Below are 24,449 nucleotides of genomic sequence, written 5' to 3' on the forward strand. Positions count from 1 at the left end.
TCTCTAAAAAATGCCAATATCGATCATCATTCATCAAAACAGGGTTTACTCGTGTAAATTTACCTTCTTGTGGCTTTAATGTATCCGCTGCAAACTTTAAAAGAGCACTCAGAACATCTTCAATCTTTTTTTTCACTGTATCCAATGATCGCTGATATCTTGCAGCTATATCTCGAACATTCTTATCCTAACAAACCATCTCGAGAAGCATCTTACATAAAGCTTCAAATGTTCTTTGGTTCATTCGGAGAATGTCATAACATTGTTGATCTGATCCATGCATAAGATGTTGAACATGACGCCATCCTGCTCCAAGATCTGTTCTATAATTTAATCTCTCCATAGTAAGTGAGTTAAGAAAACCATAATAATCACCATCATCATCATCATCATCATCACCCAACATTCACCTTCTAACCATCTGCAAAAAAGTAACTCCCCATCAAAAGATATTCAGATTTAATTAAGTGTTAAGGTCATACAAAAAAAGATAAATTAGCCACGACCAAAACATGGTTACCAAAATATGACCAAAACAAAAGAAAGATTCAAATTTCATCAAGTGTTAAGGTCATAAAAAAGACACGTAAAGACAAAGTGAAACTTATGCATTTTTGCTTCAGATTTCAACAAGTGTTAAGTACTAAAAATATGATTCAGATTTCAACAAGTGTTAAGGAAAGATAAATACAAAATACTGAAAATCTCATCAATCAACACTAAAAATCATCAAGGAACCTTCTAGTCCTAAGCTCCAAAAATTCAATTTTATCTTCAGCCCTAGGAAACGTTATAAAACAATGTCGGCTGGCTTCATCAACTATAAGATTCTCAACTGTTGCTTTGTGAAATGGAGACCACATCCTAACTCCAGGCAATCCATTAAGCTTCTGTAATACACTCTTAACACTATATTCATTCTCACTCTCCAACATCTGTACTGCTATCCTATTCTTCTTGTCAAGAACTTTGGTCCGTCTTACAACAGCTTCAACAGAACCACTTAGATTTGAGCTAAGCAAAGAACTTTAACAAAAACCCATAAACATAAGATCAAAATAGAAGAGAAGAGTCAAGAGAAGAGAAAGCATTTCTTAAATTTTCAATCTCACAAAACAAACCTGAAGAAGTAGATGTCGTCAATGTTTCAGCTTGATGAAAAAAGAAAGGTTATGAACAGAGGAGGATCGTCGAAGAACAAGCTTGAAATCGCCGATAGATCATGAGAAAAAGAAAAAATTTCGATGAGTAGCTTTAGCCGCAACCATTGGGGTTAGATGTTTTGTGATTCTCAAACATATTGAGGGTAATGTTGTTATTTTCCACTTAAATCGCAATTTAACGCTGAATTAAAACGGCGTCAACAATTTTTAGCAGCAGCTACTTGCGTTTGCCATAATGTTTGGCCGCATCGTCTTGCGTCCACCTAACGAACATGCACATGCACATCGCGGCTGCGATTGTCGCAAGTAGCTGCGGCGACCAAACGAACAACCTAAACTTAATAAAACATAGATTAGATACATTTAGTTGGTGAAACTTAATAGAGAAGCATGAAATTTTATGGATTAATATGTAATTGCCTAATTAAATAAAGCAACTTATAAATAGGAAGCCATTGATCTCAAGTATACCTATTTTCACTACACTTTCTCGATACCTAACTTATATACTTGCCTAATCTACTCGTCTGCTTACAGATTTGTTTTGGTAGACGGACAACCATAGATGAAGATACGCGTAAACACTCATTGTTCGTCTTGGTCTAGCATTGAGTTCAAAATTGTAGTGGATCACTTCGTTGATATATAAACAAATTACTACATAAAATGATTCACTTTTTTAGTGCAAACTGAATGAATATACAGGCAAGTGAAATGAAAGAGTTCAGAAATGGAGAAAACGCTTACTTAAGCAATGAAGTGATGGGAGTTGATGGAAAATGGAAAATGGAAAGTTAAAAACAGTGAAATTCCATTAACTTACCTCCGTTTATTTGTTCATCGTGTAGTGTAGTATATACGACTCTTTGACTGGCTTCTTTTTCTACACAAGCTTAACACCGCTATCGTCACACATCTTCAACGCTTCTGTGTTAAAACCAAACAAATAAAGCAAATCGATTAGGAAAAGAATCACATAACAGAATCACATATTGTTTTTCATTGGCATTCGCTTTGATCAAAATTTCAGTTTCAATTATTATAAATTGGAAACTGAAGCACCGATGGAGATGAGGCAATCAATTATGGGAATCTTAGTCACAATCTTAGGATATTTTATATAGGAAATTATGAGACGTTTCTACTCATAATTTAAGTGAGGAGCGAAAACATTTATGGAGGAGAAATAACACAAGGACGTGAAAACCTAATGCACTAAAAAAAATTGGATGGATAATGTGGCAAGATTTAAGAGAAGTTCTTCTTATTTGATGAGATGGACACCTTAACTGATCTCAAAGAATTCATTTTATCAGTAGTAGATTGTACAATATAAAATCCTAGTTAAGAATCCGCACTATGTGCGGAATAAAACGAATAAATTATTATGTGTAAAATTATTATGTGAGATATAATATTTGTTTGTATATAACAAAATATGTAACTAAAGTTTTTTGTTTTATTTAAACTTACGTTGATTTCGTGTAAGAATACGTTCTACCCATGAAATATTTAAACCTGATTTTTGAAATCTTTTGAATTTAGGCGGTATGTTAAAATTCTCTATAATCAAATAAATATAATTGACTCAAAGATTAAAATCGGAGGAGAATGCAAATTGTTAACATGTTTATCATATACTGTAAGTAGTCATATGATATATTGTTCAAAATCGTATATTTTTTTAATGGTTTTGTGTTAATGATTATTGAAAAATTAACTCTAATGCCCTCTCCTTGATGCCCCTTTTCAACTCTACCCTTTTTTTTGCTATTTTCATTTCTACCCCATCTAATAGTTTTATCCCCAAACTACCCCATCTAATATTATTATTCCCAAACTACCCTTAATGAACTACAAACACTTCATCGACCTAATTTTATTTACTCTTTCTCTTGTTCTTCCTTCGTCGGAAATTGTTTAATTTGTCACCGTTGCATCCCGTCGTCGCCGTCGGAGATTGTCGGATTCGTGTTGTCGATTTCACCGTCTCAGTCTTCATTCAATCTCTTGCTTTTCCCAGGTTTGTTTTTCGAATCGATTTCGAATTTGTAATGTTAGCCTAAATGTCTCGATTTCGAATTGGTTTATTCGATTTTGTTGTTGCTTATGTGAATTCGATTTCTAAATCATATTATCTGTCGTAAGTAAGAACTCTTTCAAGGAGAAACAGATTGGTTGAGAATCAACTCTAAACCAAAGAGTTTATCCTTTAGTCATCACTCTCTTCTGCATGAGGTAGTGGAAAAATTTCCCTGAAAATTTTACACCCCTCTTTGCCTTCATTCTTGGTCCCAATTCAACTAAAGAACCAAAAAAAGAACTTCTAATCTTGTCAAATAAACTCTCGCCTAACGCTTCCTCTACTTTATTAACTAAAATCCAATCCGAATGTTGCTGAACCGTACCCATTGCAATAGATTCGTTACCTTCTTTGTAGATCTGTTCAGGCAATGTAAGGATTTCACTCTCTGAATCCATCTGCGAAACATGTACAAAATAAATCAGATTCGAACTGAAATTTAGATCTAAACTATTGTCAGATCCACTATAAAATCGAGAGTCATATTACCGTCGGATTTGGCGATTTCTCTGTCGGATCTATCGATCTCCAAATCGAAGGAAACTCTTCGTCGGATTTCTCTGGGGATTGTTTCTCGTTAGAGAGAAATAAATTCGGCGATAGATCAGAATTCGTCGTCGGAAAGAAATGAATTCGGCGTCGGAAAGAAATTAATTAGGCGTCGGAGAGAAATGAATTCGGCGTTGGAGAGATCTGAATTCGTCGGCGAAGAGGTTTGTCGGAGAGAACTGAATTCGTCGGCGAAGAGGTTTGTCGAAGAGGAAGAGGTTTGTCGACAGGAGAAATAAAAGTGAAACTCTAATTATTCATTAAGATCAAGACAGTAATTTTCCACACTAGAAGGGGCAGTTTTAAAAATGGCCATCAGGAAAGGGTATTGTTGCAAAATGTCATTAGAAAAAGGGACTTTTGCAAATCTCCCATGATTATTAAGATTACTCATGTTAGGTGTTCAATTTTGTTAATTAAATAATAAATTGTAATTTTGTTTAAGGGCATCTCTAACTCATCCCTATTTTTGTCTCTAAATTCTATTTTTTGTCTCTTTTTCACTCCAACTCATCTCTATTCTCACCTCTATTATAGAGATCTCTATTTCTTTCTCTATATATAGAGACAAAAATAGAGATCTCTATTTTTTCCTCTATTTTTCCTTCTAACAAATAGAGATCTATATTTTTGAGGAACCATTGGAGTAAAAATAGAGATCTCTATTTTTGTCTCTATATATAGAGAAAAAAATAGAGATCTCTATTTGTTAGAAGGAAAAATAGAGGAAAAAATAGAGATCTCTATTTTTGTCTCTATATTTCGAAGAAAAAATACAGACAACCATTGGAGATGGTCTAATTAGTTGAGTAAAAATATGTGGTTGTTGCACTACAAGAATATTGTGTTTTAATAGCACTATAATATAGCGTTTATGTCATTAATGCTATTGTTATGTAACCACTTTATTTTAAATAGCGTTTGTGCATAAAGAAACGCTATGATATAATAAACTTTAAGTCACATTTTTATAAATCAGGTTTTCAATAGCAGATATAATTAAAAACGCTATGTTAAAGTTAGGCGGTAACCTAAAAAATTAGATCCCGCTACTTAGAAAAAATTCATTCTTTCTGGGATCGAAAAATCCCCAAATTTGCAAACCTAATTTTTTGCTCGATTTCTTCCCTCTCTATCAATTTGTCTCGATTTCTTCCCTCTCTATCAATTTTGCTCGATTGCAAACCTAATTCCATCTCAGTATTCTTTTCCAACCAAATCTAGCTCGCTCAGTCACATTATCTCATCTCCAGCTCGATTTAGGAAGACGAGAAGACAATATCTAGCTCGCTCAGTCTCGTTCAATCTAAGTCACGTTCTTCACGTTCTTCATCTCCGGCTCGATTTAGGTATTTCACTCTTATCCTCTATTGTTATCAGATCTCCTACTCTATTGTTGTGCATGCTTAACTGGAATTCTCTTTGATAATTGTATACACCTTCCGTCGGAGTGTTTGTACCATGGATAAAGCTTGGGTCTGGTTACCAAGGTAAGACGTTGCTCTCGTTCTCCTTACTCTTCTTTAATCTCGTTCTCGGGCTGAAAAAGTTTAAGTTTTCTAAAAGAATTTCAATTTTGATTGCTTACAGGATTTGCCTTGAGTATGAGGAAGGAGCGACTAAGTTTGTATTTGATTCAGCAAGCTGTTTGGGTAATGTATCAGATATGTTTTGCCCTTGTGTTGATTGCCGCAATATGGTTCATCAGTCAAATGAGACAGTGTTAAAGCATCTAGTGATTAGAGGGATGGATATTAAGTATAAGAGAAGTAAGTGTTGGAGTAAACATGGGGATAGAAGTAACAATACAGCAGAACAGACGTCTGAATATGAGGCTTATGATTTGTTTAGCACAGCTTTTATGGCAAGTGAGGAGAAGCTACCATCGCCGCACCATAATGTTGAAGAGTCAGAAACAATGGACAGTAAAGAAGAAGTTGAGTTCAGAAAGAAGTTAGAGGATGCAGAAACTCCATTGTATTCGACTTGTCTGAACTACGCAAAGGTTAGCGCAATCAAGGGACTTTACAGGATAAAGGTCAAGAGTGGTATGTCAGAGAATTTTTTTGATCAGCTTCTGAGACTTTTTCATGATATGTTACCAGGAGGAAATGTGATGCCTAAGTCTACAGATGAGATGAAGAGATTTCTGAAGATTTTTGGTTTTGGTTATGATTTCATTCATGCCTGCAGAAATGATTGTATACTCGACCGGAATCAATATGAGGACTTGATGAGCTGCCTAAGATGTAGTGAATCACGATGGGAAAAGGACAAGCATACGGGTGAGGAGAAAAAAGGGATTCCAGCTAAAGTGTTGAGGTACTTTCCTATCAAAGACAGATTTAGGAGGATGTTTAGATCAAAACGGATGGCTGAGTCTTTGTGTTGGCATTTCACTAATGCTAGTGAAGACGGTTCAATGCGGCATCCAGTAGACTCATTTACATGGGTTCATGTCAATGAGAAATGGCCAGAGTTTGCTGCAGATCCAAGGAATCTTAGACTAGGTCTTTCTACTGATGGGGTGAATCCCTTTTCTATCCAAAACACCAAGTACATCACATGGCCTTTGCTCTTAGTCAATTACAATATGGCTCCAACTGAGTGTATGAAAGCAGAGAATATCATGCTAACAATGTTGATACCTAGACCAACCGCTCCAAGCAACAACATTGATGTATATCTACAGCCGCTGATAGATGACCGAAAAGACTTGTGGAATGAAGGTATGGTTGTTTATGACTCATTCAAGAAGGAGAGTTTCACTTTAAGAGCTATGCTGCTATGGAGTATCACTGATTATCCAGCATTAGGTACATTAGCTGGTTGTAAAGTGAAGGGCAAGCAAGCATGTAATGTTTGTGGGAAGGATACACCTCATAGGTGGTTAAAGTTTAGTCGCAAGCATGTTGATATGGGCAACAGAAAGCATTTGAGGCCTGGTCACCCTTACAGACGTAAGAAAGTGTGGTTTGACAATACAGTTGAGGTTGGTATTGCAAATAGAATTCAGAGTGGAGCAGAAATCTTTGAGTGCCTTAAAGACTTTAAGAATGAATTTGGTAGATCTTTAGAGAAGAAAGGCAAGAGAAAAAGGATTGAAGCAGATGATGATGATGATGACTTGAACGCAGGTGATGAATATGCAGAACACGATGATCAATGGCGGTGGAAAAAGAGATCAATCTTATATGAGTTAGCTTATTGGAAGGTTAGTAGTCATTACCTAGAAGTTTTTAACTTATATTGAACTCTAATTACTAAAATGTCTTACTGACAATACTTTATGAACTTTAACTTGGCAGGATTTACCTGTGAGGCATAATATAGATGTCATGCATGTGGAAAAGAATGTCTCTGATGCACTATTATCACTTCTGATGCATAGTGTAAAATCCAAGGATGGTTTGAAAGCAAGAAAATACTTAGAAGACATTGGGATTCGAAGCAACTTACACACAGAGAACCGTGGTAAGAGAACTTACTTGCCCTCAGCTGCATATTGGCTTTCTAAGGAAGAGAAACGAAAGTTCTGCAGAAGGTTAGCCAAATTCAGAGGCCCGGATGGATATTGTGCCAACATATCCAACTGTGTGCCAGTAGATTCTACCAACATTGGTAGTATGAAGTCACATGACCATCATGTACTACTACAGAATCTGTTACCTGTGGCATTAAGAGGTTTACTGCCTAGAGGACCTCGGATTGCAGTGAATCGTATCAGCAATTACTTCAATAGGTTGTGCCAACGTGTAATAGATCCAGAGCAGCTGGTTACCTTGGAATCTGAGTTTGTTGAAACAATGTGCCAGTTGGAGAGATACTTTCCACCATCCCTTTTTGACATTATGTTTCATCTGCCAATTCATTTAGCAAGAGAAGCATGCTTGGGTGGTCCTGTACACTTCAGATGGATGTATCCGTTTGAGAGGTATGCTATTAGTATGATGTCTCTTTAAATTAGTATGATGTCTCTTTAAATTATGTCTATATTAACATTTTGTTTCCATTGTAGGTACATGAAGAAACTTAAGGCTTATGTGAAGAATTTTGTAAGGCCAGAAGCTTGTATGGCTGAAGGCTATTTGGCTGGTGAATGCATAGCATTTTGTTTGGAGTTTCTCAAGAAATCAGTTCGAGTTCAGGAAACAATTACTCGCAATGAAGATGTTGAGACAGATGGTAATGTCCTTGAAGGGAGACCACTGAATAAAGCCATAGAGAAGACTCTCACAGATAAGGAACGTGACATTGCTCATCGATATATTCTATTCAATACACCAGTCATGGATCCATATATTGAGTAAATGCATTTCTATTTATCTTCATACACATGTTGAACTTTAAATCTGTCTCAGACGTTACCTTAATGGTTTGAAGGTTGCATCTGGAAGAGCTGCAAGCTACTAATGCAAAATGTGCAAAAAATGAAACTCTTTTGTGGAAATATTATACAGAGAGGTTCCCACAGTGGATCAAAGACAAGGTAATGTTACTGAACTTGTTAATATTTCTGGTTTCTATTACCTCTCAATGATTAGTGTAATATTTCATGGCAGATACAAAGTAACTCAAAGGACCGTCTACTAGGCTGAGATGGCTTGCTTTCGGACCAAGACATGTTGTTCAAACTCACAAGGGTTATATAATTAATCGCCATCGATTCCATACAGATGATGTGAAGAGGAAAACACAGAATAGTGGAGTTACTTATGAGGCGTTTTCTATGTGTAGATCTAGTGCTAAAGACACTAGACAGATGGCCGACATAGTAACATTCTATGGAGTGATTAAGGAGATCTTATTGTTGGATTACCACATGTTTCACGTTCCACTATTTAGGTGTAGTTGGGCTAATAAGGGGAATGGAGTGAAAGAGGAAGACGGTTTCACACTTGTCAATCTACATATGAACCAGGCAGCATTCTTAAATGATCTGTTCATTCTAGCATCGCAAGCTAAACAGGTTTTTTATTCTAGAGATGATGACAATTCTCCTTGGTATGTTTGTACGAGGGCGCCACCAAGAGGATACTATGAGCTTGAAACAGTAGAGGAGTTTGTTTCTGCACCAATATCAGTCCAGCCACTTAAAGATTTAGGAGATCAATCTTCAGATGACGAGAGTTTTTATGTTAGGGCTGATTGTGAAGGTGTTCTAGTAGAGGATTAACCAATCTGTTTTTGTGTTTCAGGTAATCAAATACAATGAAACCTGTTACTGAAATCCGTCGCAGTAAACGACAAGCAGGCCTTGATGTTACTCTTGTAGTGTCAATGAAGAAGAAGAAAAGGATACTGTAGAAAGAGAAGTCGGTTACAGAGGAGAATGAAATAGATAAGACTGCAGAGATTGGAGAACAGGTAATTGGCGATGGTTCCAATGGAGAAGAAGATATCAGAGAAAAGGATACTGGAGAAGAAGAACATATTGGAGAAGAAGCCAATGGGGAAGAATCCAATGGAGAAGAGGAGAATGGAGATGAAGATATTGGAGAGATCAATCCACAGCAGGAATCTCCTCAGCTAGAAGAAGAAACAATCCCTAATTCCACAGCAGGCGTCTCCAACACTTCTGAATCAAAAACACAACAATGCTCAAATAAAAAGAGGAAATCTAGAGGTCCAACTAGAATGCGCAAAGTGGCAAAGCATCTTGAGGACAAGGTTGAAGTAGAATTTAGTGCTCTTGGTGAGCATGTTGGTAAGGGATCAGTTACACTCTCCTATTTCCTTGGTCCTCTTGTGAGAGAGCATGTGCCAGTTCTGCTAGATGACTGGCGACAGCTTGATTAGAGGACAAAAGACTTGATGTGGGAAGAAATTCAGGTTATCACTATACTTGATAATGTATTGATTTTGCAAGTTCTGCTGTGAGTGTTGTTATATCTAAACTTGTTAATGTTTGGCAGGGGAGGTTCAATATGAAAGAAGATTGGCAAAAAGATGCAATCTTTAGACAAATGGGTGGTTTGTGGCGGGCTGCTAAATCTAAGCTTGTTAGTAAAGTTAGATCTGCTAAAAGCAAGTCTGCTCTACAAGCAATGAAGCCTAGCAACATCCAATTTACATCATCTTGGAACAGTTGGGTTAAGAAAAAGAACAATACAGCTTTTAAGGTAATTGTTATGTATTGATCCATAACAGCTGCTGTTTTTTACTCGAGTTTTTGTCCACTAACTCATTATGTCTGTAGGAACGAAGTGAAAAATTCAGAAAGCTGAGGAAGAATCAGATTCCTCACACAACAAGTCAAAAAGGAATGACTCGATTAGCTGATGAGATGGTATGCATTTAACTGATCTTGTTTCTCATTGTGTTTGATAGTTGTATTAACAATTTACTCATGATGAACTTGCAGAAAAAAAACAGTTCTGATCCTAGGAAAGTTACTAGAAATAAGGTGTGGATAGCAGGACATACCCATTCTGATGGGAGACCTGTGAGGGAAGAATTTGCAGAAACTATTGTAAGAATCATAGTGTCTTATCTTCTTAAGGTTCATTTAAAAGTAGTTTCTACTCAGTGTGTATTGTTTTTGATTTCAGGAAATGATCAAGACAATTGATAGTGAAATGGACCCCACCACATCCACAGATAATGTTAGGGACGATGTCGTGAGTCAGGTACTAGGAAAAGACAGACCTGGAAGACTTAGAGGAATGGGTAGAGGCGCTAATGTTACCAAGTTGGCTTTCTTACAGACTAGAGACTCACATGTCCAGAAACTTGAAGCTACTCAAGCAGAATTACTTAGCAAGATTGAGAATTTGCAGAATGTGGTTAGTAACTTAGCTAGTAAAAAGGTAAACCTTTTCAACTGATCTTGTTTCCCATTGTGAACTCTTCTGTTCAATAAGATTAGATATTTAAAAACTTGTTTGTTTTCAGAGGCAGAATGACAAAGTCTCGATGTCTGATTTAAGCAATGTTAGCAAAGGAGGAATTAGGTGCCAGCTTTTAGATTGGTGTTTTACTGAAGAGGTGATAGTTGGTGAAGGAGAATTTTGTTCAAGTGAACAAACTTATAAGATTGGTCGCATACCATTAGGTCGTAATGCAGCTGCTGTACTTTTGAAGTCTGCATCAGTCATGAGTGCATCTGTCTGGAGACCTACTCCAACCATTTTCACACTTGGTGAAGCTGTAGGAAGTAAAATTGCATGGCCCGCTGACAAGATAATATTGGATGAAGATATTGACTTGACACAACCTAGCAATGTGGGATCAGAGGTAAATTAGAACTCCTTCTATGTTCCTCTTGCAGTCATATTGATTAGATAACTACTATAGACTCTGGATTATATGCATGACTCATTAGAAAGCGGATGCTACCATTGGAAGAGTTCACATCTATCAATATTGGAATGGAGATGATGAATTGATTGCTGAAGGTTTATTGTTGTCAACTGATGGTGAAGAATTGGTAGACGGTAGACCTCTGGGACATGGTGCTGCAGCCATTAAGATTGTGTTGGTGGTTAAACCTGAAGCTTATTTATGGAGACCAAATCCTCCAATCTCATTGATGAGGGATGCACTAAATGAGACCATCGCATGGCCTATTGATAGGTTACACCTACTTGATCTACCTGCAGCAGATGAATCAACCAGAAAAACACATCGAGTAAGTTTTTAATTAAGTTGGGAATATTAGAGTAGCTTCATGTTTAGATTAGAAAATGGGAATATTAGAGTAGCTTCATTGATGTGTTGATGTTGTTGTGATGTTGATGTTGTTGTGATGTTAATCTGATGAATTGTTTTAAATTTTTTGTTGTTAGAGTACTAGTACTCCCAGCACTGGTAATAGCAGCAAAAGGTTCGAAACAAAAGTTCTTTCTATTGGATATTGATAACTCTGGGCAGAAAGTTGCAGTAGGTTGTGTGTCTTCAACTGATCCAGCAGAGAAGGTCCATCACGTCCCTTTAGGTTCCAGCGTTAGCAAGGTCTGGGTAGAGGTTTCCAAGGTTGATGGTGCACGAGTGTGGAGGGCAAATTCCGAAGTTACATTCATAGCTGATGCAGTAGGAACCACAGTTGCTTGGCCTAATGAAAAGATTGTATTTGTGTGACAATATTTTGGGGTTTTCAGGAAGTCTTAAGTACAATGAACTTCAAATCTTGGTGTGTATTGTGTAATCTAATGTTGTATGTGACAAATTCATAAGTATTTTCATTCAATATAATCGTAAATTTTAAATTTCGTATCGAATCAATTATAGCAAGAAACAAAATTAAACCATTACATTTGTTAAAATGCTATATTAAAAATAAACATAACAATATAAAAACGTTGTTAATAATCTCATTATAACAATATGATTACGCTATTAAATAATATTTAATTGCACAGAGAAAACCGCTATTGTATATTATAATATAATAGCAGACAATATAAACGCTACCTAAAGTGTCAGACCTACGATGACGGGCACAGAAATAGCACTTAACAAAACGCTATGAAATAGTTAGATAGCGTTATTCGTATGCTACCAAAAGCCAATATTCTTGTAGTGATGGCAAATTGATGTAAATATTCTAGTAAAAAAGGACAAACAATTAATTGGGTTATGGAGCTTTCGGAGCGCGACATGTCATCATGACATTCTTGTTAATAACACGTAAGAATAAAATTTATTTTCAAAATGTTTCTCTATTAATATAGAACAATTCTTAGGTTCACCCCTTAGGGGTGAACAAACTTCATTCACCCCTCTTTAATAACCAATAAAAATACAATAATACGTCATATCATACTATATTTAAAAATAAATCAAAATTAAAATTAGAAAACAAAACAAATTAAGAAAATAAAATCTTTAGAAACCGAAAACAACATATAATTCTATTAACTTTAAAATCTAAACCCTAACCACTCTTTTATAAATTCAAACCAACATATAATTTTGTTTAATTGAAAAATCTAAACCATAAACCTCATTTTTATAAACCCAAACCGACATATAGTTTTTTTTAATTGTAAAATATAAACCCTAAATATTTTTTATAAGCCCAAACCGATATCTAGTTTCATTTAATTTTAAAATCTAAATCCTAACCACTACTTTATAAATCCAAACTGACATATAATTTTGTTTAATTAAAAACACTAAACCCTAATCCTCATTTATAAACCGAAACCGATATATAATTTTGTGTAATTATAAAATCTAAACCCTAGTCCTTATTTATAAACCCAAACCGATATACAATTTTGTTTACTTATAAAATCTAAATCCAAATTCTTATTTATAAACACAAACCTATATTTAACTTTCTTTAATTAAAAATATACTGATTTTGTTTCTTTAATTTTTTTTCCAAATTTTAGTTTTAATTTTTTTAAAATAAAGTATAATATGTCATAATGTTATATTCTGATTGGTCATTAAAGAGAGGGTGAATGAAGTTATTCATTAATGTATAGGGGATTTGTTTTCTGAATATCAGAAATAATAAAATATTGAAATCATAAATTTGTTCTTAAGAAAACATAAAAATACCATATGTTTTCCGCCATTTAAGTCCATTTTTTAATTTATTCTTTCAATTTTTTAAAAAACTATTTTGACATTTTGTCAGTGAGCATTTGAAGCTCATTCTTATAGTTCACCTACGCAGGCCAGGATAGCATTACCGTTATATTTCCAATATACATCAGTCTTTGGATTTGAATGGTGACAGCATATTTGGCAGTGCGGGAAAAGCGGATTTATACTGCGGTACGGTAAAACTGCGGTACATGCGGGAGAAATTTATATGCGGTACAAGTGCGGTTTTTATAGCATAAGCGGTACATAATAATGTTTGATTGGTAAGAAAGTAATTTGTGGAATTTGTTTGATTGGTAAATAGATATTTAAGATAAATAATTGATAAACTAATATATTAGTAATATAAATTTAATTATAACTATAAATTTTCATTTATTGTTAATAAAATAATATTTTTATCTAGTATTTTTTTTAGAAATTTGTTATAGTTAAACCTATAATTTCTTTTTAAACTATTGAGTAAAAATTGACTAAAATGATTATTTTACTAAAAAGGATTATTTTATAACTTGTTAATTGTTAATTTACTTTTTGTAAACTGTTGCATCAAATCATTCATGTATTAATTAGTGGTTGTTATTAAGCTTTTTTCTATTTTTATAAATTTTATAAAACAAAATCACTTTTTTTCTTTGTCTAAGTGCTGATTTTGATTTGAACTACTGCTCAGCTAAATAAATAAATGCGTTTTCATTAATTAAAGTTCTTATATTTTTTTATTTTTTAAAAAATAACACAATTAACAAAATAAATGTGATTGGTAACTTATTGAAGTTTTCCAATACTACTAATATATTTCTCAATAAGACCATCTCCATTGGTAGTTTCTTACTGAGAAACTCTATATAAAAATAAATCAAAAATATTAAAATAATTTTTTTTAAATCAGTTTTGTTCAGAATTGTTTCTGAAATGAGAAACTTGGAGAAACTTTCTCTCTCTTCCACATGTCACCTTCTTATTAATTTCTTTTCTTTGTTATAAATAAAATCATCTATACTTTATAACATCAACTAAATACTTTATATGTTTGTTAATTTTTTTTTTTTACTTTTAAAATTCATAAAATTAAATTATCTATATAACAAGCTCTATTATGTATATGTTTAAATTATATACTAATATTATTTAATTGGTGTTAGTTAAGCATTAAACATAATAATAACTTATAGATAGAATATGTTTTTTTAATTAGAAAACAAACATTTAAAAATTTCTATTTTTATTTTGCAATATTTTCAGATTAATGTAAAATTATGATTTTAGATATATGTATTTAAAATTTAATCATCAATAAATCTTTTAATTTCTACTTATCTTGCATAAGTGGTAATCCATTACCAAGTGAAAGACTTCAACGTTTAATTGAATCGATATTGAATTTTCTGTTTAATTTATATATTTTTTTCTATTTAATTTATGTTATTATGGTTTTATATGTAATTTTATGTTTAATTGATATATTTTTATTATGGTTTTATATGTAAAGTAATGTTTAATTATGTTTAGTTATGGTTTTAAAAATAATAAAACTATTTAATAATATAATTTGTAAAAATAATAATTGATATGTTTGAAAATATTATAGAGATATTAAATTTAATATATGAAAAAAGAAATATAATAATATTTTAATGTTAATGAGAGACCTATAAAAATACCTCACCAATAAAAGCGCAATTTTAGTATAAGTTTCTCAACTTAAATTAAATATAAAAATATAAATAATATATTATGAGGTTATCATAGAGTATCTCACCTAAAGGCCTTTAATTATAACATTGGCACCGACCGAGTCAACGTAAAACATTGACTGAAGAAAGAAAACGACAAAACTTTTCAAAACGGTCTTTCTCTGTAACTTTACCTCTCTCAGATTTTTTTCTCTCAATCTCTCCAATGTCGAACACGGCGGGATTAACGATTTTCGACGGTGATCTACTTAGATCCATCGATCTAAACCTACCGGAACACCAACACAGAGTCACCGGAGCTCAACTTCTCGAGATCTCTGAATCAAAAGTTTCTCAATCTCTCTCTGGTCTCTCACTACCACCACATCTCAAAGAAACAGCGATTTCTCAAGTCTCCGATGGAGATCACGTCACTTTCCGTCGTACGATGTTCAATAAACAACAAGCTTCTGAGAAACTCGGAGTTTTCTTCTCCACCGTCGCCGATGCTCTCAAAGGTACCGTAGAATCGCTTCACATATATTAAGTCTATAGAACGGTTTATCTAAACCGGGAATCAATTGTTGATTATCATCGGTTAAACCGGAACCCTCTCATATCTATTAAGAAGAATAACAAGTATAGGTTTTGGTTATGTGATTTATATAGATACACCAATTGTGGTGTCAATATTGGATGGGACTATGTTGAAGATGTTTTTGGAGGATGAAGATGATTTTGCAATGTTGGCAGAGAATTTGTTCACTGATTTAGATGAAGAAGATAAAGGAAAGCTTTGTAAGAGTGAGATACGAAAAGCTCTTGTACATATGGGTGTTGAAATGGGTGTTCCTCCACTCTCAGGTTTTGTTTGTTCTTTCTTTGCTATGTTTTTGTTTGCATTCTAGCAGTATTAGCAGTGTGGGCATTGTCATTTGGTTTAGGCTTCACAGAGATTTTCTAGCAGTTAATATAGTATCTACTGCAACAACAATATTTGTTTAGTATGTCATTGTCACGGAATTGTAACCGGTTGGCGAGTTTATGAGTTTATTTCGTGAGCTCTGAAATGAACCCTTTTGAAATCAGTTTTAGCAGAAGTTTTCTACTGTGACATCAATCTTGTGTAGTATGTCATGTATTATTGCTTTTTGTCTTTGTAGATTAGGATTCAATTTTATGCTGCCTTTGGATCATTTTATTCTCATTGTTGTCTTGACATAGTGAGGCTTTGTTTGAAACAGAATTTCCCATATTAGATGATATCATTAAGAAGCATGATGCTGATAGTGATGAAGAGCTTGGACAAGCACAATTTGCAGAACTACTGCAACAAGTTCTACAAGAAATAGCAGATGTCCTTCATGAGAAACCAATAACTATTGTCCTAAACGTTGAGATTTTCACTGGATCAAGGATTCGTAAGGTTAGTCCACTCTCTTTTGCTTAAGATACATGTTGTTCTTAAGATAAAGCATGGATCTTTGACCAACTCGATCAATAATATTTCTCAGATTCTTGCTGATGAGAAGACACTCAAGTGTCTTGTAGAGAAAACGATTTTGGAAGAGTCGAACGGAAAAGAGAGCCAAGGATGGTTAAGGACGTTGATAATAAAGAATGGGAAAGAGTTAGGATTGCCTCCGTTATCTTCAGAAAACGAACAAGTGGCTCTTCTCTATGAGACCATAATTTCTCAGTTGAATAACAAAGAGAATGCTTCTACAAAAGAGGAGTTTATGGATGCTCTAAAGGATATACTTAAGAAATTTGAGGAGTTGCTCGAAACAACACCGGTGTTTTCTGCTATCAATCTCTAGAAGACTAGAACAAGCCATTATTCTCTCGTTACAGAGAGGCAGAGAGAGAGAGCTTGACAAAATCTCCGAGGTGTATTATTGTATATCTAAGAATATTAGTCACACACACACCCATTAACTCTGCCATATAGATAGGCACAGTAAGGATTCTGAAGTATAAATGGTATGTATGATTATTGATTATGAAAACATTGTAATTAGCATTTGGACAAAACTATTGTTGTGTAAGATGACTTTTTGAGACAGAAAGTTACACAGGCGTTGGTAGATCAGAGTCGTTTTGCTGCTTGAAATTTAATTATTCAAAAAAGTTTGTAACATTTGGGAAATGAACCCTGGCCTTAGTCACATTTAAAGATACCCATACCACTTGAGCAATACTTACTGAGAGATACAATCATTTTCTTTATATACATATATAAGTATGTATCTCTATAGTACAGTTTAAGAACATTTGTTATCGGGTGGGTTAAATTGTGATCCTTCATATTTTGTACCTAACTCGATAACAAATTTATAATCATATTTTTCTTTAAATCGGGTTATAAAAAACCAAACTCTTACACCGAATATTCGATATTCAACAATATAGATATTTAGAAGATTTGGTTAAGATTCTAAATTATGATTCTTCTATCATTTTTGTTTGATTTTTTTCTAAGTGTTTTTGAATCATCATATAATATATAAATTTGAGAAAAAATATTGAATCTCAATATTTTTCTGCATACATTGTGATTCTCCAAATTTTTAAAACAAACATATATTACCCAATTGATGAAAAAAGTTTATGTTCAACGGGGTTATATGACGAGAGAGATTTGAATCAATATTAATAAAAATTTAAAATATTATTAACCCGCCACTATAATACGGATTAAATCCTCATTTTATTATTTGGTAACATCATCAATATTAAACATATCGAATCATCGTGTTTTAGATAAAAAGAAACCCAAATTGTCATATGATATACCGATACTTTATAACAATTGTAAAATATAAAATATAAATATCTTATAAAATGATATAATTGGTAAACTTTTATATATAATACATAATTATTAAACTTTAAAAATTAAATCACTACTATTAGAAAAAAAACAAATTATATGCGGAGTACCACATATTAAAATTTAGTCTTCTATTTGTATTTGTAGATAATCACACATATATTTATTTATATATTTTTACTAAAAACGATAATATACATATAAGTACAATTATATACATATATATATATATATATATATATATATAACGGTTGACAAAATTATATATAATGTTGATATGTATATAGCACCACATACTTGTACATGTTGGAACTAAAATGCACTTTGCAAATTGTTGGGGTCCAAAATATCCTTTTTACATGGTTGGCAAGGATGAGATATTATGGAATTTCAAGATATTCGTATATAACCAAGTTCTATAAAAATTAGGTTAAACTAATTAAAATAATATATCTTCACTAGGTAATAATTTAGTTAATATTATATATTTTATTATTAAAAGTTTGGTTTTAAATTTTAGTAACTCATACGATCGTGATACTTGTAAAGTATATCGATTGGATTTTGACACGTGTTAAAAAAACTAAAACAACATACGGTAAGTTATAATTCTATAAGGAAATGGATAAAATAAAATAATATTGTAAATATTTTTTTCCTAAAATGAAAAAAATTTCTTTGAAAATATTATGTTGATATTCAAGTTAAAAAATATTGTTTTGTTATTAGATACAGGTGAAATGTATGGATAGAACCAAAAATATTGTGAAGTCGAATCAACATGATTTGTTTGCTTTAGCAAATGAAAGTACATGCTAACTGGTTGTGGATTCATAGGTGTATAGTTTCAGAGTTGTTCATTTTTTTAGGTAACTAAAACACTGGAAAACGATGTAATCAGCAACTATTGAGTAGACATGAATATGACCCAATGCCTCCTCTAGGGTACAAAAACTTAAAACATCCCTTACACCTACATCAACTCGAGGAAGACCAAAGATTGATGGAAATTGTTCTTGGCACAAAAATGAGACATATTTATTTGAATGCTTTCTATGGATCTCATAATTTTGGATGAATCGTAATGCGGCGATAGTGTTGGAGGCAAAGCAGACATGTGGATGCTCTGCTTTACCTATAAATATCCCAAATGGAAAAAGGACAATAGAGATCCTCCAACCCACCAAGAAATCTCATCCAACTTGCAATGTCAGTAGCAACAAAGCCCCAAAACATAAGATGTTTAAATTGATCCCTAATCTGGCCTATTTGATAGCGCCACAAAGCGTTTCTCATTAATTCTGCCAATTGCTGTAGAAAAAATCATGTGTTTTAGTTAGTTCAAAATTTTAGGTAAAACATATTGAATTAAATCTTCTTCTTTCAACAAATTAATGTTTTCAGGATATTAGAAGAGAAATTAGGCTGTGAAAGAATAAAAGACAAATGACTTAGAGATATTATTTCCTTTCATTTTTGGTGGGTTGTTGAATTCATTTTTTTTTGTTTTAAAGAATATTGAGAGATTAATTTAATATATGTTTTCCATTGTTTGTGCGGCTTGCCAAAATGAGAAAGTTAGGTCCGTTGGTGTGATTCAACATAAACTGATTAGGTAGTGGATGCACAATAAGTGCTCGGGCAAGTGTGGGCTAACCTATGAGGAAAGAAATATGGTTATCGTCAATGTCGCAAAATCTTGTCCAAAAGAGAGATGTCTGAGAGTGTTGTGGAAGGATGTAGATTTAGAGAATATATTCTTCTTATTGATCATAAACATGTGTACAAAGTATATATAGAGAGGAGATTGTCGAGATAAACCTAACCGACTATACATGTTAATATACAAACTCACAAAGCCCATATAATCTAACTTAGCCCAATAAAGGAGAGTAAAGTGAGGTGTTGGTGGAAACTAATTCATCTCTAAAAATCTGGAGAAATCGGACAAAGATGATGAACTTGATGATCAATATAGTTTAGGCTTTTAGGGAAGTGTGAAGATGAACTTGATGATCAAATTTTAGTTAACCCAAGTTAAATTTGGGTTGAGTTAAATGCTTCATTTGCTTTTGCATATGATATAAAAGGTGATTTGGGCTCATTTGAGAAGCGACACGAAGAAGAGTGAGAGCAAGAGCAAAACCACAACAAAAAATTGGGTGATTGTTGAGTTGATGATTTGAAATATATCGATTGTCTTATTTTAGATGCATAAATGAATATTTGTAGTATGATGCTAACGTCAAAGATTTTTGAAAAAACACTGATAACATATATATTCAAAGAAGCTAACAATTGAGCCGAAAGTTGCTTAATTGTTTTGAGATTTTACTATGCTTTTCCTTTTGATTTAGTGGTTTTTTTCTTAGTTTTGGATTAAGTTTAAGCTTTATTTCCTTTGATATTATTTAAAATAATAAAAAAACATTATATGTTATGTTATAATAATATCGTCCTTATCTCATATTTGTTTTTTGATAAAATGTATATTCAAAATTTAAAATAGTAAATACGTTATTTTTCGGATCATCTCGAGTCTAAGACCAAATCTTAGAACATGGATAAAAATCTCAAATTTTAGATATTTTGCTGATCGGGAGAGTTGCATAAAAAAAGCAATATATAAACTTAAAACCTTATGATTTATTACGTGTGACATTTTTGACCGAGGAATGGGATAAAGAAGTGGATGGAAGAGAAAGAATGGTGAGTCACCGTGAGTGATCCCTAACCTCTAGAGATGTGTGAATAGATGATAAGATGCAAGAAAAAACACAAGCCACTTACTTGTACTGGTCCGTGAGAGGACCACGACATCAACTTGACTATGATGATAAACATACATACTGTGAATGAAAGGACCACAATAATATGATAACAGACTTAACAATGCAAGCAAACTTTTTCAACTAAACATAAACAAGGATTAGCAGAATAGAAGGAACCAAAATCCAAAACACTTATTATTGCTTTTTTAATAGGAAGCTACCTAAAAATATATCTAAACATTTTGCTGAACTTAAAAGGCCATATTTGAGCTTGACTTATACTTTGGTGAACTTCACTCTTTTCCATCAGCCGCGCGGAGTGAGCCTAGCTGAACCGGTGCTTGAGTTCCAACCACCTTTGATGACCCGTAAAGCGACACATCGCTTCCCTTTGCTTTCTCTTTCTCGATCTGTTCCTTTATCCAGAAGTAGGTTATTCTAAGCCCCTCCTGTTTAACGATTATGGTCAAAACAATATCAGTAATAAAAGAATTAGATTATTATCTTGTCTTTGAGCTACTTAAGTAAATAATGTTGGTACCTTCAATCTCATATTAGGAGCCCAACCAAGCTTTTCTTTGATCAGATTGTTGTCTGAGTTACGACCACGAACACCTTCCGGGCCAGGAATGTGGTGAATTGGAAGCTTCTTTTCCTCAAAGCTGAGAACCATCTCAGCCATCTCATTCATGCTCACCATCTCATCGCTTCCGATGTTCACCGGCTCACGGAAATCTGATTTTGTCAACCTATAAAACAAAAATGACGAAAATATCAGCCAATTACGTCTAACATACAACTTCATCAACATCAGGAGATACCCTCACCTGAGTACACCTTCAACACACTCATCGATAAAGGTAAAAGAACGGGTCTGAAGCCCATCTCCCCACATCTCAAACCTATCAGTGGAAGTCTGAGCCTTCCTACAGAAAGCAGCTGGAGCCTTCTCCCTTCCACCTAAGTTGATCCAAGCAAATATTAATCCCAATAGTAAACAACTAATCATTCACACAAAGTACGGAAACTGTTTATCTGTATACTACCTTTCCATGTTCCAAAAGGACCATAAATGTTATGGAACCTTCCAATTCGACACTCAATACCAAAATCTTTGTTGTAATGCTTACACAACTCCTCCGTAGCAAGCTTCTCCAAACCATAAGCATCTTGAGGCTATATCAGCATCAAAACATCACATAAGAAAAGACTCATAAATCTTTAGCAAGAACATATAAAAAATAATCACAAACCTCTGCAGGCCAAGCATCTGACTCCTTCAAGCTCACATTAGTAGTCTCCAACTGCTTAAACTCTGGATAGATACAAGCACTCGAAGCATAAAAGAACCTAAAGCAAACAAAAAATCCAATCTTTTTAACTTGTTTTAAGAAACCGTAAACTGCGAAAACCGAAGAAAACAAAATCTAACTAACCTCTTAATCCCATTGATCCTAGCAGCCTCAATCATATTGAAACTAATCATAGTATTATTATACATAATCACAGAGTGATTACTCTGGATAAAACCCATACCACCCATATCAGCAGCTAAGTTAAAAACATGATCAACTCCTTCAGTAACTTTGAGACAATTCTCCATAACCCTAAGATCAACAAGATGGAACTCATCACAGAACATGTCTTCAGTCATGTGTTCATTCTTTTTCCAGTCAGAAGCAATCACGTAATGACCTTCGTGCTTCAAACGACGAGCAATGTGAGATGCAATGAAACCTCCAGCTCCTGTTATTGATATCTTGAGATTCTCAGATGGCCAATATTGCTCTCTTTCTAGCTCCTTGTATGTGTATGCTCCATAGTCTGTTCCATTGGTAGTTCCCATTCTACATTAACAAAACAAATCTGTTAAAAACAATAAGATCTCTCATGCAAAAGCTAGACATCACTGTAGAGTCCTAATTTGTGATAAATTTCTATAAAAAAGATTTGGGATTTAGAGAGTTTTGACAGAGGTAAGATTATTGATGCATTGGATTCCGGCGTAAGTTAGCGAAAAACACAAAACTGCGAGGCGTAAGTTAGCCAAAAACACACAAAATTGCAAAACAAATCTGTTAAACACAATAAGATCTCTCATGCAAAAGCTAGAAATCACTGTAGAATCCTAATTTGTGATTAATTTCTGTAAAAAGATTTGGGATTTAGAGAGTTTTGACAGAGAATGCATTGGATTCGGTGTAAGTTAGTGAAAACACACAAAATTGCGACGCTTAAGTTAGCCAAAAACACACAAAATTGCAAAGAAATATGTTAAACACAATAAGATCTCTCATGCGAAAGCTAGAAATCACTGTGGAATCCTAATTTGTGATAAATTTCTGTAAAAAGATTTGGGATTTAGAGAGTTTTGACAGAGGATGCATTGGATTCGGCGTAAGTTAGCGAAAAACACAAAATTGCGAGGCGTAAATTAGCCAAAAACACAGAATTGCGAAATTCGGATCTCAGAGAAGTTTTGATTCAGGAATCTGGGATTTTAAAACCCTAGATTAGTGGAATTGTAAGGAAGATTGGATCTTTTACCTGAGGAAGGTTTTGGAGAGTTGGAGAGATCGAAGAGATAATGCAGAGAAGAGTCAGAGATTTGAGGAAGAGGAAGAGTAAACTTGTATTTATAGAGAGAGAACAGAAGAAGATGAAGAGGAAGATGGAGAGAGCAACACCACTCGTTGTTTTAGTTTTCCAACTCCTATTGGTATTTGTGCCTCTTTCTGTTAAATTTATTTTATAACTAATAAAATCCTTCGAAAAAAAAAATTAATACTTCTTTTGTAGAGAGTTTTTTAGAAAATAGGAGATTTTATAGAAGATTTATTACTTTTTATTAGGTTTGATGATTTATATTATGCATATTATTTTTACTATTTGTTGAATCGTATTTAGATAGATAATAAGAAATGTTTTAGTTTAGAAAAAAAAAAAAACTAAATATTTTCTTTATTGGTGCACCAAACAATTTCATAATTTTTTTATTTTCTAGCTTCAATATATAAAAATATTTGTAAATAATAAATATATGTATATTCTATATATTAATTGAGAAGTTTTTTTAATAAAATATTTATATTGGCGTGTTATTAACGAAACCGTCATGTTGTGATTCTAATCCATTTAAATAATTGTCCAAATTTTACTAGATTATTACAGATTTTTCAATTAGTCTTATTCATACATATATATAATACACATTAAAAGGAAATTCTTATAAAATTCAAATAATTAAGCAATTAATCTTTAAATAATTATTATTTTGAGAAAAATTACTTTAATTTTTGTTATTTTCTAATTAACTAAAACACTATTTAACATATTTTGTATTTGCAAATAATAGTACATCTTCATATATTAAGAAATGTGTTGTAATAAATTTTTATTAAATATATAATTATTTTGTTATTTTAGTGATATATACTGTATTGAATAATTATAATGTACACATAAAAATATAAAATATTATTTATGTTTGTTTATGACATAAGAGCAACCATAAGTCCATTTTTGGAGTTTGAAACTGAAGAGTAAATTAGAAAAAAAAATCTTAAATTAAAATATAATATAAGTTAGATTGATGTTAAAAATTATTTATATAGTTATAGTATATATATAACCTAAACTATATTAGTTGGTTGAAATATTTGAAATAATAATGATTTTAGTAGTATTTTAAAGTTCATAACAATCAAACGGTCGAACCGAGATCAAACTGATTCGAGTTAATGGTCAGGTAGATTTTTATTAAACTTGTAAACTATCAAACCGTATATAAAACCATTAAAATGATTAAATACGTTT

General features: G+C 33.0%; 2 protein-coding genes, 1 long non-coding RNA gene, 1 other non-coding gene and 1 pseudogene across 6 annotated transcripts; 3 read left to right on the plus strand and 2 right to left on the minus strand.

Moving 5' to 3' along the window:
• Window positions 1–1,114: 1,114 nt before the first annotated feature.
• Window positions 1,115–4,211, minus strand: AT5G28824. Its single transcript, NR_144276.1, has 4 exons — window positions 3,736–4,211; window positions 3,593–3,644; window positions 1,987–2,090; window positions 1,115–1,205 (listed from the first exon to the last, which is right to left on the minus strand). It is a non-coding gene; the product is annotated as an other RNA (non-coding RNA).
• A 1,142-nt stretch (window positions 4,212–5,353) lies between these two features.
• On the plus strand, window positions 5,354–11,868 carry AT5G28826 (annotated as a pseudogene; the record flags this gene model as incomplete). Its single annotated transcript has 1 exon — window positions 5,354–11,868.
• A 3,247-nt stretch (window positions 11,869–15,115) lies between these two features.
• On the plus strand, window positions 15,116–17,142 carry AT5G28830 (calcium-binding EF hand family protein). The gene is made up of 4 exons (NM_122766.4): window positions 15,116–15,547; window positions 15,699–15,893; window positions 16,274–16,455; window positions 16,544–17,142. The coding sequence occupies exons 1-4, from the start codon at window positions 15,256–15,258 to the stop codon at window positions 16,847–16,849; spliced, it is 975 nt and encodes a 324-aa protein (NP_198235.1). The 5' UTR covers window positions 15,116–15,255; the 3' UTR covers window positions 16,850–17,142.
• A 2,086-nt stretch (window positions 17,143–19,228) lies between these two features.
• AT5G04865 lies at window positions 19,229–19,610 on the plus strand. The gene has a single exon (NR_142792.1). It is a non-coding gene; the product is annotated as an other RNA (long non-coding RNA).
• Window positions 19,611–20,470: 860 nt separating this feature from the next.
• Window positions 20,471–23,401, minus strand: GME (GDP-D-mannose 3',5'-epimerase). Of its 2 annotated transcripts, none has more exons than NM_122767.4 (7): window positions 23,181–23,401; window positions 22,070–22,480; window positions 21,887–21,983; window positions 21,680–21,809; window positions 21,461–21,593; window positions 21,175–21,382; window positions 20,471–21,082 (listed from the first exon to the last, which is right to left on the minus strand). In NM_122767.4, exons 2-7 carry the CDS (start codon window positions 22,477–22,479, stop codon window positions 20,927–20,929), a joined length of 1,134 nt encoding a protein of 377 aa, NP_198236.1. In that variant the 5' UTR covers window position 22,480; window positions 23,181–23,401; the 3' UTR covers window positions 20,471–20,926. The 2 variants fall into 2 exon arrangements, with proteins under 2 accessions (NP_198236.1, NP_001190417.1); NM_001203488.1 differs by having other exon boundaries at window positions 20,628–21,082; window positions 22,070–22,499; window positions 23,181–23,358.
• Between the last annotated feature and the right edge of the window lie 1,048 nt (window positions 23,402–24,449).

This window comes from Arabidopsis thaliana, chromosome 5 (assembly GCF_000001735.4).
Source record: "Arabidopsis thaliana chromosome 5, partial sequence".
NCBI classification, from domain to species: domain Eukaryota; kingdom Viridiplantae; phylum Streptophyta; class Magnoliopsida; order Brassicales; family Brassicaceae; genus Arabidopsis; species Arabidopsis thaliana.

Bases quoted from the DNA above. Each gene is read 5' to 3' on its own strand.
- GME (NM_122767.4), bottom strand. From the start codon at position 22,479: ATGGGAACTACCAATGGAACAGACTATGGAGCATACACATACAAGGAG. The intron at 21,594-21,679 runs GTAGTATACAGA...GGATCAACTTAG, and splicing joins TCCTTTTGGAACATGGAAAG to GTGGAAGGGAGAAGGCTCCA. The intron at 21,083-21,174 runs GTACCAACATTA...ATCGTTAAACAG, and splicing joins CTCCTAATATGAGATTGAAG to GAGGGGCTTAGAATAACCTA.
- AT5G28830 (NM_122766.4), top strand. From the start codon at position 15,256: ATGTCGAACACGGCGGGATTAACGATTTTCGACGGTGATCTACTTAGA. The intron at 15,548-15,698 runs GTACCGTAGAAT...TGATTTATATAG, and splicing joins CGTCGCCGATGCTCTCAAAG to ATACACCAATTGTGGTGTCA. The intron at 15,894-16,273 runs GTTTTGTTTGTT...TGTTTGAAACAG, and splicing joins GGGTGTTCCTCCACTCTCAG to AATTTCCCATATTAGATGAT.